Source organism: Colletotrichum chrysophilum (genome assembly GCF_026319265.1).
Source record: "Colletotrichum chrysophilum strain AFK26 chromosome Unknown scaffold_10, whole genome shotgun sequence".
NCBI lineage: Eukaryota > Fungi > Ascomycota > Sordariomycetes > Glomerellales > Glomerellaceae > Colletotrichum > Colletotrichum chrysophilum.
The window spans coordinates 490,686-506,402 of record NW_026517297.1 but is presented as its reverse complement, the minus strand read 5'-3'; the positions used below and the strand labels follow the sequence as shown (position 1 = coordinate 506,402).

At 53.1% G+C, this 15,717-nt stretch overlaps 2 protein-coding genes and 1 non-coding gene across 3 annotated transcripts; 1 reads left to right on the top strand and 2 right to left on the bottom strand.

The window, feature by feature from the left end:
• Positions 1-4,461: 4,461 nt before the first annotated feature.
• COL26b_002178 (uncharacterized protein) lies at positions 4,462-5,449 on the bottom strand (the record flags this gene model as incomplete). The annotated part of the gene is made up of 2 exons (XM_053175106.1): positions 4,462-4,508; positions 4,669-5,449. The coding sequence occupies 2 exons, from the start codon at positions 5,447-5,449 to the stop codon at positions 4,462-4,464; spliced, it is 828 nt and encodes a 275-aa protein (XP_053041050.1).
• A 4,081-nt stretch (positions 5,450-9,530) lies between these two features.
• On the top strand, positions 9,531-9,602 carry COL26b_002177. The gene has a single exon. It is a non-coding gene; the product is annotated as a tRNA-Ala (tRNA).
• Positions 9,603-12,928: 3,326 nt separating this feature from the next.
• COL26b_002176 (uncharacterized protein) lies at positions 12,929-14,914 on the bottom strand (the record flags this gene model as incomplete). The annotated part of the gene is made up of 2 exons (XM_053175105.1): positions 12,929-14,831; positions 14,892-14,914. 2 exons carry the CDS (start codon positions 14,912-14,914, stop codon positions 12,929-12,931), a joined length of 1,926 nt encoding a protein of 641 aa, XP_053041049.1.
• Positions 14,915-15,717: the final 803 nt, after the last annotated feature.

The following is a 15,717-nucleotide window of genomic DNA, read 5'->3' as shown; positions in this document are numbered from 1 at the left end:
AGAGTATTTCCCTGCCTCCAAAGACTACCAACACCGAGGCGTCTCCAACTTCAATTCTAGGTATCTATGTCCAGACCATGATCCCGACCTACTATTCCATGACGGGACTATTCGGGACATGCGCAGCCTGCAAGACCCTGCCTGAACGCCGACCAATGCCTTAACAATATGCTCCCAGTCCGCGGCCTAGTATCCGTAGCTCGCCATTGCCTCTTCTTCATCATCAAGATCGATCACCTCAACGCCTTTTCTCACAAACGACTGGGACCTCGAGCTAGGTCCTTGGCTCTTCTTCTTCTTCTCTTTTGCGTCATCTTCTTTGTGTAAAAAGTCGGCCATACTCGGTGGTTTTTTGGCAACGGCTACCTCGGCGCTGTACAGCTTGTTGTAGAATTGTATGACCCTAGGGTGAGCCATAACCTTGTCCTTCTGGAAACGCAGTACCTGTAGACCGTCTTGGCAGGTTGCTCGACTGAGCGCAACGTACGCCTGGCCCTTCTCGAAGACCTTGCCGAGGTCGACTTTGACGCGTTCCAACGTTTGACCTTGCGCTTTGTGAATCGAAAGTGCCCAAGCAAGGATCAGAGGTAGCTGACTACGGCTGGCTTGCACCTCTCCCGTTGGTGTTTCGACCTTCCAGTCTTCGGGGACACAAAGAATAGTGCGCGTTGTCCCGTCCACCGCAGCAAATTCAACGACTGGGAATTCGGTCGTTCCGCTGGTCGCTTCCTCAACTTCCCTACTGAAGGCTTTGATCTTCTTCTTTGCCTTATCTTCCGAGTCCACGTCAACATCGGATCCATACTCCGGCATGGTCCAGGACTCGAAACTGCCCTCGCTCATGAACTTGGTGACCTTTCCCAGCGACCCGTTGACAAGCGTGTCGTCCATGTTTTTGATCAACATGACCTGAGCCCCTACCTTGAGTTCGATAGTCTTGGGCGCCATCATGTTCTGGAGCAGCTTGTCGCGGACATTTGCGTCTCCGCCATCGCTGGCATCATATCTGTGGGGTTTGCCAGGAAGGTTGCGCAGGCGAGCTTGGTTGGAGTTCTCGACTTCCCATCGGGTAGGGAATAGTTCCGTCACCTCGAGTCCATCGTCAGATACGATTGGCCGAGTCAACTTCCTGAAAGCCTGGACGGTTTGTTCACTGATCCGTCCAAGGCGCATTTCGTTAAGCATATTGGCAAAAACTGCCACTCATTAGTGTTGCCTAACAAAAAAAGATTCGACATGACTTACCTGGGTCCCTTTGTCGGAAGACTTGCGTCAGCCCAATGGTATGGTCAATAGCCGTGTTCCACGTCGCTGCTTCGAAGGCAAACTTGGCATCCCTTGACTTGTCGCCGTCGGGAACAGGAGGCAGTTGAAAGAAGTCGCCTGTGACTACAAGCTGGATACCACCCCAGGGTTTGCCATTGTTTCTGATAGTCCTCCCGATCTGGGAAAGCTTATCGAATAGCTCGCCGTCGACCATGGACACTTCGTCCATGATTAGTGTCTTCGTCCTGAGCCAGCGGTTCTTGGCCTTCGGGTTGCGTCGAATCTTTTTGACCAAAGTCTGAACATCTTCCTTTCCGAGTCCGATTCCAGAAAAGCTGTGTAACGTCTGGCCTCCAATATTGCATGCTGCAAGACCGGTAGACGCCGTGACAGCCAGCCTTTCCGGGTCTCTGGCCCATTTCTTCTTCAGCTCCGTGATGATGGATCTCATCAGAACAGACTTGCCGGTTCCTGCGGGACCTGTGAAGAAAACGCTTTGGCCCTTGTTTACGACAAGATTCTGGACGTGTTTTTGCTCTTTGGTCAATGCGATCGCAGTCGCCTTTACCTTGGGCATATTGCTTTGCATGACCTCTTTCCGGATCTCGTCCATGCTCCATTCGTCATCGGCGGATTTCTTGGCTTGAATCTTGAGTTGCTTCTTCTGTTCCTTGAGGGCACTCGCAGTCATGTTCCAAGTCTCCTTCTTCTTCTTGGGAGCGGGTGTGACGCCACCCGGCGCCCACATGGAGACTTCAGGCTCATCTTCTTCATCCAGTTTTATGACGTCCTCCTCCTCTTCGACCTTCCAACTCTTCGGAAGCCGACGCTTCTTTGGCTGCGGAGGCAAAAGGGAATCCAATTGGTCCGGTGATTCGCGCTTCAGAGAGGTCTCGGTAGACGCCGTTCGATTTGAGTTCTCGCGGCTGAGCTTAGGGTGAACGAAGTGAGAAGCAGGTGATGATGACCAGGGCACGTATTGGGTCGAGGGTATTCCGGATTCTGGCTCGGTGACTTGCGGCCGGGGAGCTTTCGTCTCCTCCTTGACTTGGGGTTTGGGAAGCGGAGGCAGAGCGGCGGGTGCCTCAAAGTCAAGGTCGAGAAGGTCGTCATCGCTGAAATCGTCCTCGGCAAAGTAGACTGCGGGTTTGGCTTTGTTTTGCGTGTCGTTTCCAACAGCTGTGTCTGGCTCGTCTCGAAAAGAGTCTGATCTGGAATATAGCGAAGCGAAAGATTTGCCATTTGGCTGTGGTATAGAGTCCAAAGCAGATCGGCTGCTGCTCGCAAAGTGTGTAACACTGGCTGTGCGGCCAGGCGGTGGCCTCGGTTGGTTCGTGGTCGTCGACGGGTTCCCCGCGGTCCTCGCCGATACGGTGGCAGAGGAGGCCTGCTGGCTTGTCCTCTGGAACTGGCTCATGATGTTGCCATTTTGTGTGGCACTCGGACTGCTCGAGGGAAAGAGCTGCTTGGCCAGGTCGTTCTTGGTAGGTGGAGGCGCGTTGGCCTCGTAGGCCTTCTTGGCTCTAGACAACATTGAATCTGGATCTAGGTCCGGGTAGAGGCCCGGGGTGTGGACATGGGCAACTTGAACGGCTCTCTGAAGGGTTCGGCGGAGTATCGGCGAGGATCGAAGATGGAAGAGGCTGGTTATTCCAGCCGGCATCCAAGGGGATTGAGTGTAAACATATGTCTTCGGTTATCGTGGCAGACGCAGGTGGAGGGCGTTTCTTCCCTTGTCGCAGGCAGCCAGGAGGGAAAGTTTCGACGCTGATTGACCAGTCGCAGCAGGTGTGACCGCTGGGGAGGCGCGTGTCCAGCGCGTCGAGGGTGTAAATTTCGCGCTAGATGAGGAAGGAGGGGCCATCTTGATTGCTGAGTCATCCACATCTAGACACCTCAGAGCAGGGGGTGCAGCGCCTCAGTGCGAACCCCCACTAAACAAACAACCTCGTCCCTGTCCATCCTTGCCAGGGGTCTTTAATTGAAGTTGTGATCTGTTCCATCTATCTGTACCTATTTGAGTACCCTACGTTCGGATCCTGCAAACACATTCACACGTCGGTAACACGCCTTACACGCTGTCGTCTGCGCAACTATTGAATCCCTAAGGCAGATTTTCCACAATGGGCCAATGAACGGCTGTTCGGTTGCCATGATTGGCTGGTGTTCGCCCACGTCCACGGAGACTCCTCCCCCGCGCATTCTGCATCTGCAAAGCCGTCGAGTCGGGTCACCCGCAGGAGCTGCTCGCCTCACGTCGGGCACTCAAGCACTCGCGTTGTCGACTCGACTGCTTCTTTAGGCACGAACCTTGGCGAAACCTGGCCGTTACTGATACTTATTTGCCCTCTTGCCCTCTTGTGGGACGCTGTTGCTCTGACAACTCTGCTTCACTCTGACTGATGGTCTTTAGCTTGGACAAGGATGTCATCCTGAATGCAATCTTTCTGACATCGACGATTTACACTGGTTTCTGTCAAACTGATTGGGAATACAATGTGCCGCCAGTCTCAGTCTCGAACATTCGACCACTAAAGAAAGGAACATATTACGGCCGATAGCCAAAAGAGTTTCGCCTCGTCCCTCGCCCGAGGGGATCGAACGGATTGTCAAAATGGGTGCGTGCCGGACGCTCCCGTTCCCTCATATAGTCCCGAGCCGCCTCCTCCTCGTATGTCTCGGGCGGAATCGGTCGGAAAAGCCTACCTCTGTCGAGTGATGGCCGACGAAATCGCCCTTCCATGGACCGGCGGTGCCGCCTTGCAATTTCTTGCCCCTCAGCCTCGAACTCTTCCTCCATTCGTCGATCATGTTCGAACTGGGCTTCGTCTTCAAGTTTCAGGCGTATGACGTTTTTCAAGTCGTCATCGTGTCTCCTGCGGGCAACCTCCTGGGGTTCTATCCTGCGGATAGGGAGGTCCCTGAGGTCTCGTTGTATCACTCTAGCGGCTGGTTCAGCCCGACGACGGTTGAACATGTCTTCCAGTTGGTCTTCGAGATCACCAACACCATATGGCTCTTGCCTGCTGGCAATCCGTCTGGCCAAGAGTGATTCTTCAATGTAGGCCGGGCCATCAAGCATTGGCAAGGCTGTTGGTGATGTTGGAGCAGCGAGCAAACGCCCACGCAGCGGCTCTGAATCGAGGATGTAGTGCGGATCTTGTCCGTCAGATCTTGTATGATGACGGAGGCCTTTCAGCCCGTATTCCTCTGGACGACCGCGACGACGACTTCGGCTGCGGCTGCGGCTATGGCGACGTCCCCGACGGCGACGACCATGTTTGGACTTGGACGACTCCGATGAGTCCGGGGAATCTTCCGTTTCAGTGTCGTACAATTCACTGGAGAAATTGGAGCTGCTTGACGTCCGGGAGCCAGAGGAAGGAACGATGTAAGTCTTACATTTCCCTCCTTTCCCGTGGTCCTTTTCCACAACCTTGACTATAGGAGCCGCTGTGCCTTTTGGAGGTGGCGGCAGTTTGTGTATTGGAGGCAGCGGCGGCAGTTGCTGAGGCGGTGGTCGCAGTCTTTCTTGCTGAGCCTGATGTTGCTGGTGCATGATAAATTCAGCATGGTGGCGATCCTGCTGCATTTGTCGTTGAAAGTGGAGGTTTCGTGCCTCAGACTCTCTTTGCTTAATCAAGATCTCTTCCTCCTTCTTGCTGCGATACATTGCCAAGGCATCTTCCTCGAAGCGAGGTTCCTTTCTGAAATATACCGTCACGGCGATCGTCTCGAACAAGTTCTTCTTTGACTTGGACAACGCTGACTTCCCTCTTGCAACAACAACTTTCTTCGCTTCTCTGTCCGCCATATATTGTTGATATTGGTAAGAGTCCTTGTGGAGCTTCTTCATCTTGGAGCTAATCTGTTGCAGGGTATAGCGATAGCGCTTGTCGGTGTTGCGTTTCTCCAGCGCGTTCTGTGCCTTTTCGATCTGCAGCTGCTGGTTTGGTGTGAGGTCCATCTTCTTCTGCAGGGCAGTTTGACCTTCCTCGTTGAGTTCCCGGATGTTCCTGATGATGTCTTTCCGGGACAGGTCACGAACCTCAACCCGCCTGACGTTTTCCCAAGTTGGCTTCGTTGGGAACCCTTCAATGTCGGTCTCCATGGGATCCAGGACCTTTTCGAAGCGGTAGACGACGTACTCGGACAGGAATTCGCGTGCGCTAGCGTCCGTCATCCGTTCGCTTCGAAGGTCCGAATATTCCACGAGGCTTCTCTCTCGCAGCTCGGGAGGGATTCTATCCCGTGGGGGTTGTATCGGCACCTGTTGTACTGGCATTTGTTGAAGCGGCATCGGTGGCGGCATGTGGTGGATAATTGGTCCTGGGTGCGCTGAGTGATGTGCCATGGGAGGGCGGGCGACAGCAGCGGGAGGCATTGGACCTCCAACAGGCCTGACGGGAGGCGGCGGAGGCCCGGGGTGTCTGACAGCGAATGGTCCCGGTACCTGTGCCCGGCCCGGCGGAGGAGGTGGAGGAGGAGGCGGTCCATGATGATGCGGCACCTTGGCTCCAGCCGGGTGCGGTGGAGGAGGAGGAGGAGGTGGTGGGGGTTGACCACCTCCCCCTGGCGCGAACTTGATAACCCCAGGTGGGAGTGCCATGTTGGTGTTGAGCAGCAATAGGGGATTTTGAAGATGGCGATGCAGCTCGGTGAGTCAGGAGAGAGAGGTAAGGGTTGGTTATATGGACTCTTCAAGGCCGTGGCCAACGTGAAGCAAAAGCGCAGCAGTAAGAAGGGACTAATGTGCAAAACCAGTTGCCTCGTTCAGAGAAAGAGCACAAAAACGGTCCCGAGTCCCGAGACTTCGACAGTGAAAGTGAGGCGAACCACTTTTCTATGGGAGGGTGTATGAGACAAGAGTCGAGGGATCAAGAGGGTGTGGAGGTGCGCTGTCTTGTTGTCTTTATCTTTGCCAGAGACGACAGACACACAGCGCAGGACTTTGCTCAACGGCGACGGCGACTTGACACTTACAGCCACAGTGACACTGATCTAGGAAGCACAAGGTTGCTCAGGTCTAGTGTCGGACCTGGGAAACGGGGGGCGTTTTCATTATTCGGAAGCAGGCGAAGATACAGACGGAGAAATGAAGAAACGGCCGTCAGGGGCTCCGTTTAGTCTTTCAAGCAGAGCGATAACTCTCACCGCCTGGAGGACAACTTTCTCCTGCCGTTATTCAGCCTATCACTGGCTCTGTCACGCCACCTCTTCCATCAGCCATATTCTTCCTAGCGAGGCAACCATTATTATCCTTGTCGGTGAGATGGTGGGCATTGCCGCTCACCTTGTCTCGGCAGCCTGGTCTCCGCGAGCGGCACTTCCCACACCTGGGATTCTCCAAGTGAGATAATCCTCCGCAATTCAAAGGATCCAAGGTGCTTCTCAAAGTGTTTGAGCCTTCAGCCGTGCGGCCAGAAATTGAGCCAAGCGCGTACGTACTCGAGGCCTGGAATCGATCACGACTAGACTTGGAATCGGTACAGACCTTTGGTTTCGCTGAACACTGGCCAGGTTCCTCGAGCAAAGTGCAGTCATCAGACTCAAAATACCCCCCAAAAAAAACCATTGGAGTCTATCTTTGAGCATCCTTGCAGACTGCGACTACATACCCCGCAACCAACGGGGTCGCTTTCTCCCGCGACGAGGAAAACGACGTGCGGGAGGGCGCGTCGCGGCATGATCACCTGGGTTGCAATGGTCCGCAAACGAGGCAACCGGCCAGCTAGACCATCATCGATTTCAGACTCTCACCGAAGCTGGCTGTGCCTCTTTTAGGGATTGCAGGGGTTGCGTATGGCTTCGTGCACTTGCGCGGGGTGATGGCGAATGGGTGCAGCCCCAGCCTGGCACCGCCCCAATCGGGGTTAGAATTCTTACACTTTTTGGTACTTATATCAACCATCACTCGACACCCACTAGGATTCCGTCTTGAGGCCTCCAATTGGCAGAAGAGGAGCATCAACTGACCAGATAAAGAAGCGAGCATTAACGTGCATGAGCAGTTACACGATAGTGGCTTTCCCCGCCAATCAAGCGTGCACGAAACAATATCCTGGTCTACTTTATACCTCTGCTCGGTCATAGGAGCAGAAGTCATTCACCCGGCGATCGCGGTCGGTCAAGAAGCCAGTGATGCACGTCTTGCTGCATTGCAACGCAGAACGCCCGTCATCACCGGGACAAGAGGAAGCTCGTTGACGCGATTAAACACGGATACTGAAATTCGGTACCGCCTTCGGTGCCGTGAGACGGCATCAAGAAGGTAGTCGCCGTGGCGCCAGGTTGCACTTTGCAAAATGCAGTTCCAGTCGCAGGACTCCTCCGTACTGATTCCAGGGACGGCTGCTCATGAGACAGACTAGAGAAGCGGGAATAGGGATCTCACAATCTTGTTTTGGAGACTCAGTCTGACAACTAGCCTATTCCGTCATTTTCGATGATCCGGCTTACAGCCCCAAGGCTCCGAGTCCGCCCACCTATCAAGTCGTCGATTAATACCAAGCTCCGTCAGGGACTGGCGATAGGAGGATGAGACAAGATGGCCCTCCGTCTCAGTCGCTATCGCAGAGCCGCAGCTTAATAGTTGCCTAACGGGAACTTATTCGCGACGGTCGGCTTGGCTCCCGGCACCATCCGTGTTGACGTACAACATTGGATTCAGTTATGTATCTCGACCCGTTCTTCCCGAAGATCATCACGGCAAGACAAGGAAGTCCCTGTTTTGAAATACGACGTCTACTGAGGCAGACCACCTCCGGATGCCGGTCCAACTACTCTGGTTCGAGACCGCAGGCCATGAGCTGTTTTACCGTGCCACGTTCATCGATCGTGATGGTAAGGAGTGGTGTCTGTCGTCAGTTCAACGACTTGTCTTACAAAAGCCGCAGAAAGCTTCATGCCTAGGGCTATCTTGAGGCTCGTCATATCCCACACGGCCGATTTCACATCGCACAGAGACAGCCACAGTGTTTCCACAGGGCTCTTCAACGCCAAACACACAAAAATGGCCTTTTGCAGTGGGGTGGCTGAAGATGCAACAGACCGAAAACAGAGGTATCACAGGCCAGGCATACCAAGCCTGCGGGCTGTTGCTGTACAGTACTTACACAGCAGGCGTCTCTCACCTGCCGTTCGACATCATCTCAACCCAACCATCACACATGTACGATGCGAAGGCCCAACTAATTACTCAGGCTGGGCGCCCAAGTAAAATTGTCCTGTTCCACCAAGGTAAACTTTGTTCACGTACCACGCGCAGACGGTTGTGAACGGCTTCATGACAGGCGGGAGGGAGCATCATCGCCGTCATACAGGGTTAACGGTTCTCAGAAGACAGTTGGAAACTCAAAAACGGTTTCTTTCCATCACTAGTTCTGTCCTCCGTGCAGCTCTTCGTCATCATCGTTCCACCTGTCAAAGATGAGGAGACCCATCCGAAGAACCCGACTCTAAGCCGGCTCCCCAAGATCGTTCCTTAATCGAATCGACGAAACGGTTTTCATTCCGCAAGACGGGTCATGCGCTGACGCTGAACCCTCCCTGCAGCGAAAAAAGTACTTGGCTTCCAATAACTACGACATGCGTACACCCACCCTATCAGGCTGCGCCCGGTCTAAGTGCCAGCGTCGTAGATGGCGCAAAATCTTTTCCAAAATGCATTTTTCCTTCTGAAATGTCGTTCAATTTACCGTTGCATTGTCTCAAGAGGCTAGAGGTTCGCAAGTTGCCTTGCGGTTGCCTCGTTGCTTGGCTTACACGACTACTGGGATTCGTAAGATTCTAGGTTCCGATTCTTTACGTGGTTTTCTTGCACAATGTGCCTTTTATTTTCTTCCTCGTCGGATATATGTTTCTTTGTCGAGCGCGCAGCGACGCGGTAGGGATGACGCCCAATGGAATACCCGCAACGGGTCATCTGGTGCCTGGACAGCGTGTCTGTTGCACTGCATTCGATGATGACCGGTTTTGCATCCGAGGCAAATGTGCTCTTCCAGAGGAAGAGGAAGTGAAGCCTTTCAACAAGGCATATTGAATGACAGTGGCGTGAAAAAGCTACTCTGCAAAACAGCACATTCAGCCTTGATTTCGGCGGCCCTGGGCCTATCCCATCAGCCCATGTCTTCACGGCTGTTCCCGGCGACGCCATCAACGCCATGTCTTATTTCTTGCCCAACAACTGGATGAGCTCTCCCGAGGAACTTTGCAAGCTCGTCAAGATATGAACTATTGTAATCACAGTGTTCTCATTGAAGACAGGGCGATTGGTTTAGTGGTATAACGACCCCTTCGCATGGGGTAGGTCCTAGGTTCGATTCCTAGATTGTCCATGCTTTTGCCTCTAGTGATGAGTGTGATGTTTTGGGTCACTGAGAGCATTCGGAGACACATCTTCTGACCTTATGGCCCCCTGTTTCTCTTTCTTTGACGGCACTATTCACTTACACTTGTGCTGGCAAACGCAGTCGACTGAACAACGAAACCAGCCCGGTCCCTTCACGGTTCTCCAGAACTGTTTCTTTCCTTTCTGATTGCGGCCCGAGACCTAGCCGTCATCCGCATGGTGCTTGATCCGACGACAGACCCAGAACCATGCACTCCGGAATCATAACGCCTTTCCACGTCCGTTTTCCGGTAAACGACAGTAGATCATGCTCTCTCATGCTGTCAATTCTTCTTTCGACTAGATCCGTGACACGCATACACCGCTTTTTGACATGGAGATACGGATTCAGGGGGGTTGAATCACGACATTAGCGTCGGACGATTCCTATGACCAGTCATACCGACCTCGACGATCCGGTCGAATAGGGGCTACATAGAATGAGTGTGCGGTTGTACGTGGCCTCGAATGTTGCTGGTTAGTGGTCTTGGCCTGGGTCTGGATCCGAATATGCTACCACCGGGTCGCAGGCGGTGCCTCCGGCATCGAATGACTGGTGGGCGGGCTTGAACGAAGGTCTGGAACTTACCGGCATATCTTTGGGGTTGTACATTCATGATGCAGAGGGACAAAATCGGACGGTCAGCTTGGTTTTAGAGCGGCAATTCTTTTAGATCAGGTTGGTACTGTGTTCCAATTATTACCAACGTGACTCTTCCCAGGCCCCTGGAATTCTGAGTTGTTTCTGCTTCTGGAGATACCCGGACTTGTAGAGTTTCTTCGATTGCCTTCTCTCGAACCTCTCGTGGTATAATCTCTTTGCATAATCAAACGAAGTCCGACGATCTGGCCAGTCTTCAACCCAATACAGGCTCTTCAATATGTCGTCGAAATCGTAGTCTCTTGCCACTAAGTCTTGGTATGGCCAATCATCTTCGCTGGAGACCTGCCTATTTGGGGAGTTCTTCCATAAAATATGTTGACGGCGGATATCTTTGTCCGCTTCCTCCGACCAACGGGCAATGAACACAGGAGGACGTTCCCAGGAGCCGAAGTTCCTAAACTCTTGTCGAACCTCGCTTGCTGGACTATCGGGTTCAACCCAACGGCGTTGAATAGGAACTTGGAACCCGCAAATGATCTTCAATCCCAGAATCTGGGGCCAGGCGTCATTCGCACGACCTGGATATTCAAAACCAAAGCGATCCTCACAATAAGCTGTCTCCCATCTTAAATATTTCACCGTGTCAACCCCAGCTGTCTTCAGCACACTAAGCCAGCATGATATCGTATACTCGACCTCTCGCTGGCATCTGGAAGAGTAAAGCATCATACAGAACGAAGTACACCACGCAAAGTCATCACCCTCAAGGGGAAGCCCGCCGGCGCTGCACAATCTGTGAATGTCGACGCCCTCGCTGATAAGAGCACAGAAAATACTGGCCCACGAAGCCATGGTTTGGCTGTCTGGAATCCAAAGATGCCCATGGACCGCATCATCTCGGAAGGCATCGACTGCTGCGTCCCACGCTGCATTGAGTAGAGAGTTTCTTTCCATCTTGTCAACTTCGGAGGCTCGTATTCGCTGATAGTAGTAAAAGAAATGCGACCGCTCAAGTCTCAAGTAGCGAAGCCACTGCATCCGTGTAGTGGCAGGAATACCCATCGAGAGGAAGACATCATCCAGGTTCGACAGGCGTGAACATTTTTCAAATTCTGTGCCTCTCAATGGATGAGTGTACGAGATCACTTGACCTTCGCCAATGATGGGTCTACAGAGACTATAGATGTTGTCAGTATTATTGTAACTGAGTTCTAATCATAGGTACTTACTCTTCTCCAAGACACTGTTGCAAGTTCTGGCGGGCTAGAAAGCGGCAAATATCTGGCTCATGCAAAGAGGCAGCAAACTTATTCGGTTATTGTCAACTTCTGTGACGCGCAGAGACTAAAAGGGAAATCCTACCTCGAATAATGTCATGCGAGCCACGAAAGATGTGGGAGTGACCTCACGGGCCAGAAGCATCTGCTGGAGTCCCGATAAATCACCACGTATAATGGTAGTTCGGAGCTTCGAGAAAGCTTCGCAGCGAGATTCTTCCACGTCAGAGATTGTGTTTGGCCGGATCAATTGAAGCGAACCTAGACTGGCTCCAGGAGTCAGGGCCGGACGAGGTGCTGATAAACTGGTCTTAGTGGCGTGCTGAGGCAGAAGTAACTGCTCCAAGATCTCACAACGCGAGCTGCGATGGTTGAAGGTTAACTTAGGCTTTCAGTCCATTCGGTAAGCCTGGGAAGGTACTGGCAATATCTCCGTAGTCATCATGTGCTGCAAGTGACTCAGATCTTCTTCCAAGCAAGTGCTCAATCGGGCTATGTCATCCTTCTTTTCTAGGAAAGAGATACCCACTGTATGAAGAGCGCGCTTCTTGGACGCCCTCCTCTCGAGCTTGGTCACGATGCCATGAAGTTCCACGAGTGTTGACTGTATATCTCGCAAGACGCAAACGCCCCAACTCTCCATCAGTCCAGAGCACCGGCGGCCCGCGTCACTACCCTCGAAGTTTTTCATGATGGCGCCACATATGGCCTCGACCCGCTCGACTTTGAGCGCCAGGCGGTTGATCTCGGACGAAGCAGATCGATACGTGCTGATGACTCGCTTGACCCTCATTGCCGAGTCTATAAGTTGTAAAGAGAGTCCGATGATGCCGATTGCTGCCTCCATTGTGGGCCACGACTCGCCTTCGAGATACACTACCTTCGTTCAGAGAATCGTAAATGAAGCAGTTGATATGCTGAGTATCTCTTTCAGTCGTGACGACGGGTGCTGAGGGGATTGCCTGATGGCACATATGCGTGTCGCCTAGAGGCTGCAGATGGCCAATGGGGTGGGCGCTGCATGAGGTCCTCCAACGAGATGCCAACAGAAGCACGGGGGTGAGAGGCCGCCTGCTTCTTGGCCCAATGGGCGCATCCATTGCTGGCATTGCCGCGCTCGCAAACACAGCCTCCTGCCACCTCCATAGGTAGAAGTGGCAGCATATCTGACAAGTTCGTGGCCCCTGACCCAGAAATGCACTGAGTGGTCTAGAAAGCAAAGAGGAACGAGGGAGGCCTCAAAGCAGGGTAGTATATGTATATAACCAGGTTATGCAATTATTAATTTCGTAGCTGACCGATCCCTAAAGTGTGTACTAAGAACGTCTAATTATGTAGATCCAACTACTTTATGTGCATCCTCTATCCTTCTCACCTTCTTCAATTATTTACTCAAACGTAGAAATCCAACGGCAAATTCAGAAATTTGCACTGCTCCAAATCCTTGAACCCTCTCATCATTTGCTTCTCTACTGGCCAGTCAATGGATCTCATACTCATGTTGCCTTTCATCGACGGCTCCCAAGGCCCGGACTTCTCAAAGGCCTCCAACGTGGAGTTGAATCCTCTAGCTCGGAGGAAGTCCTTGTCGGGATTCGGGTCGTACGTCCTCGCAAATGACGTAAACGTATCAACGAGATACTGCTCCCAAGGCAAGTCGTACTCATCTCGGAACGGCAGACGCTGTCGCGCGAGGTTGCCGAACAACGACACCAGCTCTCCGGAATGGCATCGCAGGTTGTCGGTGGACGACTCCGGGTTCCCGTTCGGATGTTCCTTAGACTTTGGTGCCTCACAGAGATCGAGCCGCGGCCATTCTGGTGTCTGGTACGTCCGCTCAAACTCGTAGTAGTACACCTTCGACCCCAGCACGCCGCTTTCGAGACCCGCGTACACAGTCGCCTGGTCTATGCAGCGAAACATGGCATCTGTGGCGAGTCGAGCGCCGACACCAAACGCTTGCCTCGTCTTGTTCGTTGTCGTATTCAATGGGGGGAATAGATTTCGCGGCGGGTCTGGAAGCCCTTGGGAAGTGAGCCACAGGGTGGTGTTCGGGACGGTGCCATTCTCGGGAAAGATGAGAAACGCAAGACCATCCTCGGCGGTCGTTCCCATCATTATGTGGACGTCCATCTTATCACCACTGAGCTGCAGCTCATTCGACGTCAGGTACTTGCCATCCACGACCATATAGCGAGCTCCGCGGTTGAGCTTCTCGACTGGTACTCGACGGAGACAATCAACACGCGACCGGTTGTTGGTGCAATTCGTGGCGTTGAGAATGGTGTTACCGACCACTTCCATCGCTTGATCGATTGTGAAGTACTTGGCGTACGAAGCCCCATACGTCAGTCCGCCTAGGCTGCTCATGGGAATCGCTGCTACAAACTTGCCCTTTGCCTTGGGTGACGCCATCAAAGCGCGAACAGAAGCGCCCCCAGCAGACTGGCCAAAGATTGTGATTCTGGCAGGGTCTCCGCCGAAGTCCCTAATATGCTCCAGGACCCAGTCTAGTGCTACTATCTGGTCGGCGAGGCCAAAGTTGCCATTCGTCACGTTGTCGTCCAGCGCAAGGAACCCGAGCGTGCCCAGTCGGTAGTTGATGGTGACAACTACAACATCACCCCGCGAAGCAACATTACCCCCGTCGAATAGAGGGTCGCTGCCAAAACCGCTGGTGAGAGCACCTCCATGAATCCAAAACATGACTGGCCGAAGCCTCTTATCCGTTTGTCTAGATCGTGGCAGGTACGGTGTATAAATGTTCAGGAAATGGCAGTCCTCGCTGCCGCCGAACCCCTGATAACACGGAGAGCCGAATTCGAGGGCAGACACATTCTTCCCACCAGATCCCTTGTACAACTTAGGGTAATCAAACCGCCTTGTCTGAGATGCGAATCGAAGGCCGTGAAAGCGGAAGCTGTTTCTGTCGCGAAAGCCGAGGGTGTCGTCGTTATTCGAATTCACCATCACCTGCCACCGCTCGCTTGTATCTTGGGCAACGCCGTTGGAGAATGGTGCTGAATGAGTACACAAAGCTGGGAGCTTGTCGGACGCGCCGGGAGAGGACACGTTGCCCTTGGAGCTAATTGCTCTGGGGTTGTTGTCATTCTTTGCGGTTGCGATCCAGATCGCAGACACGTTCTTTTCCTGGTAATCGAGGATTGCTAGGAGTCTTTCGGTGCTATTGGTCTCCGGAGACCAGAGCAGCTCCCCGAGCTCTCTGCAAGTAGCATTGGCCTCATCGAAAGACAGACCTTCGCCCAAAAAGAGTGCGCTGAAGTTGGCCGAAGAGCTTTGCGTATCTGGGCAACACCTCTCGTCAACATACTGGATGTGTCTGAGGAAAGATCACTTGCGGCTCACCTTGAAGATCATTGTCTCGAAGGATTGTAATGTCCGTCTTCAAGCCTTGTGGCGACGGTGCGCACGAAGCAGCTGCAGCTAGCAAGGCGATCAGAGCGGCTCCCGCCCACATGACGTCTTACACCGAAACCGAGATAACAACTCGCCGAACACGCGCAACTCCTATGTACAATCATGGAGAAAAACACACGACACCTGAAATCAGGGGACCAAAGGAGCGGAAAAGTGTAGTTGTTGCCTTTAAGAATAAGCTGAACAGACTCGAGTCGTGCGCGCCATCTCTTCCCAACGAACAGGACTATCCGCTCAACTTAACCCAACCGGACTGCCCATTGCGCCGAGCTGCGTGAGGATCGGAATCAGGCCAAGGAACCAGGAAGCAAAGGCGAGGCAAAGGAAAAGTCGGCACGGTCCGGCTAGGCGTCCATGTCAACCAATTTGGGTAGGGCAATTGTGGCCTCTGCCGGGGGAACTATCCTATGCTGCTTGGGAACACGCGAAGAAAGCTTCCCTGCAGCCGCCCTCGACATCACCTTCCATTCAAGGAACAACGCAGAGAAGAAGGCAAAGATGGTGTGAACGGTCAACAGGGAAGTATGATGGACGTGGGCACTCTTGGGGTTTTAGGCTGTCTGCATGAGATCGCCCGGAGGCCGATGCTTGGTCCGAGCCAGGGGACTGCGGAAAACGCTCAGGTTTCAAACCTTGGGCTTCTCCAGCGCGCCCGCGACATGCTGCGCTCCCAGTGTCTGGTAAGTGGGTTCGTCAGCTTGAACGACTTTGTTTCTGCGTTTATTCCACCTCGGAGGCTAGTT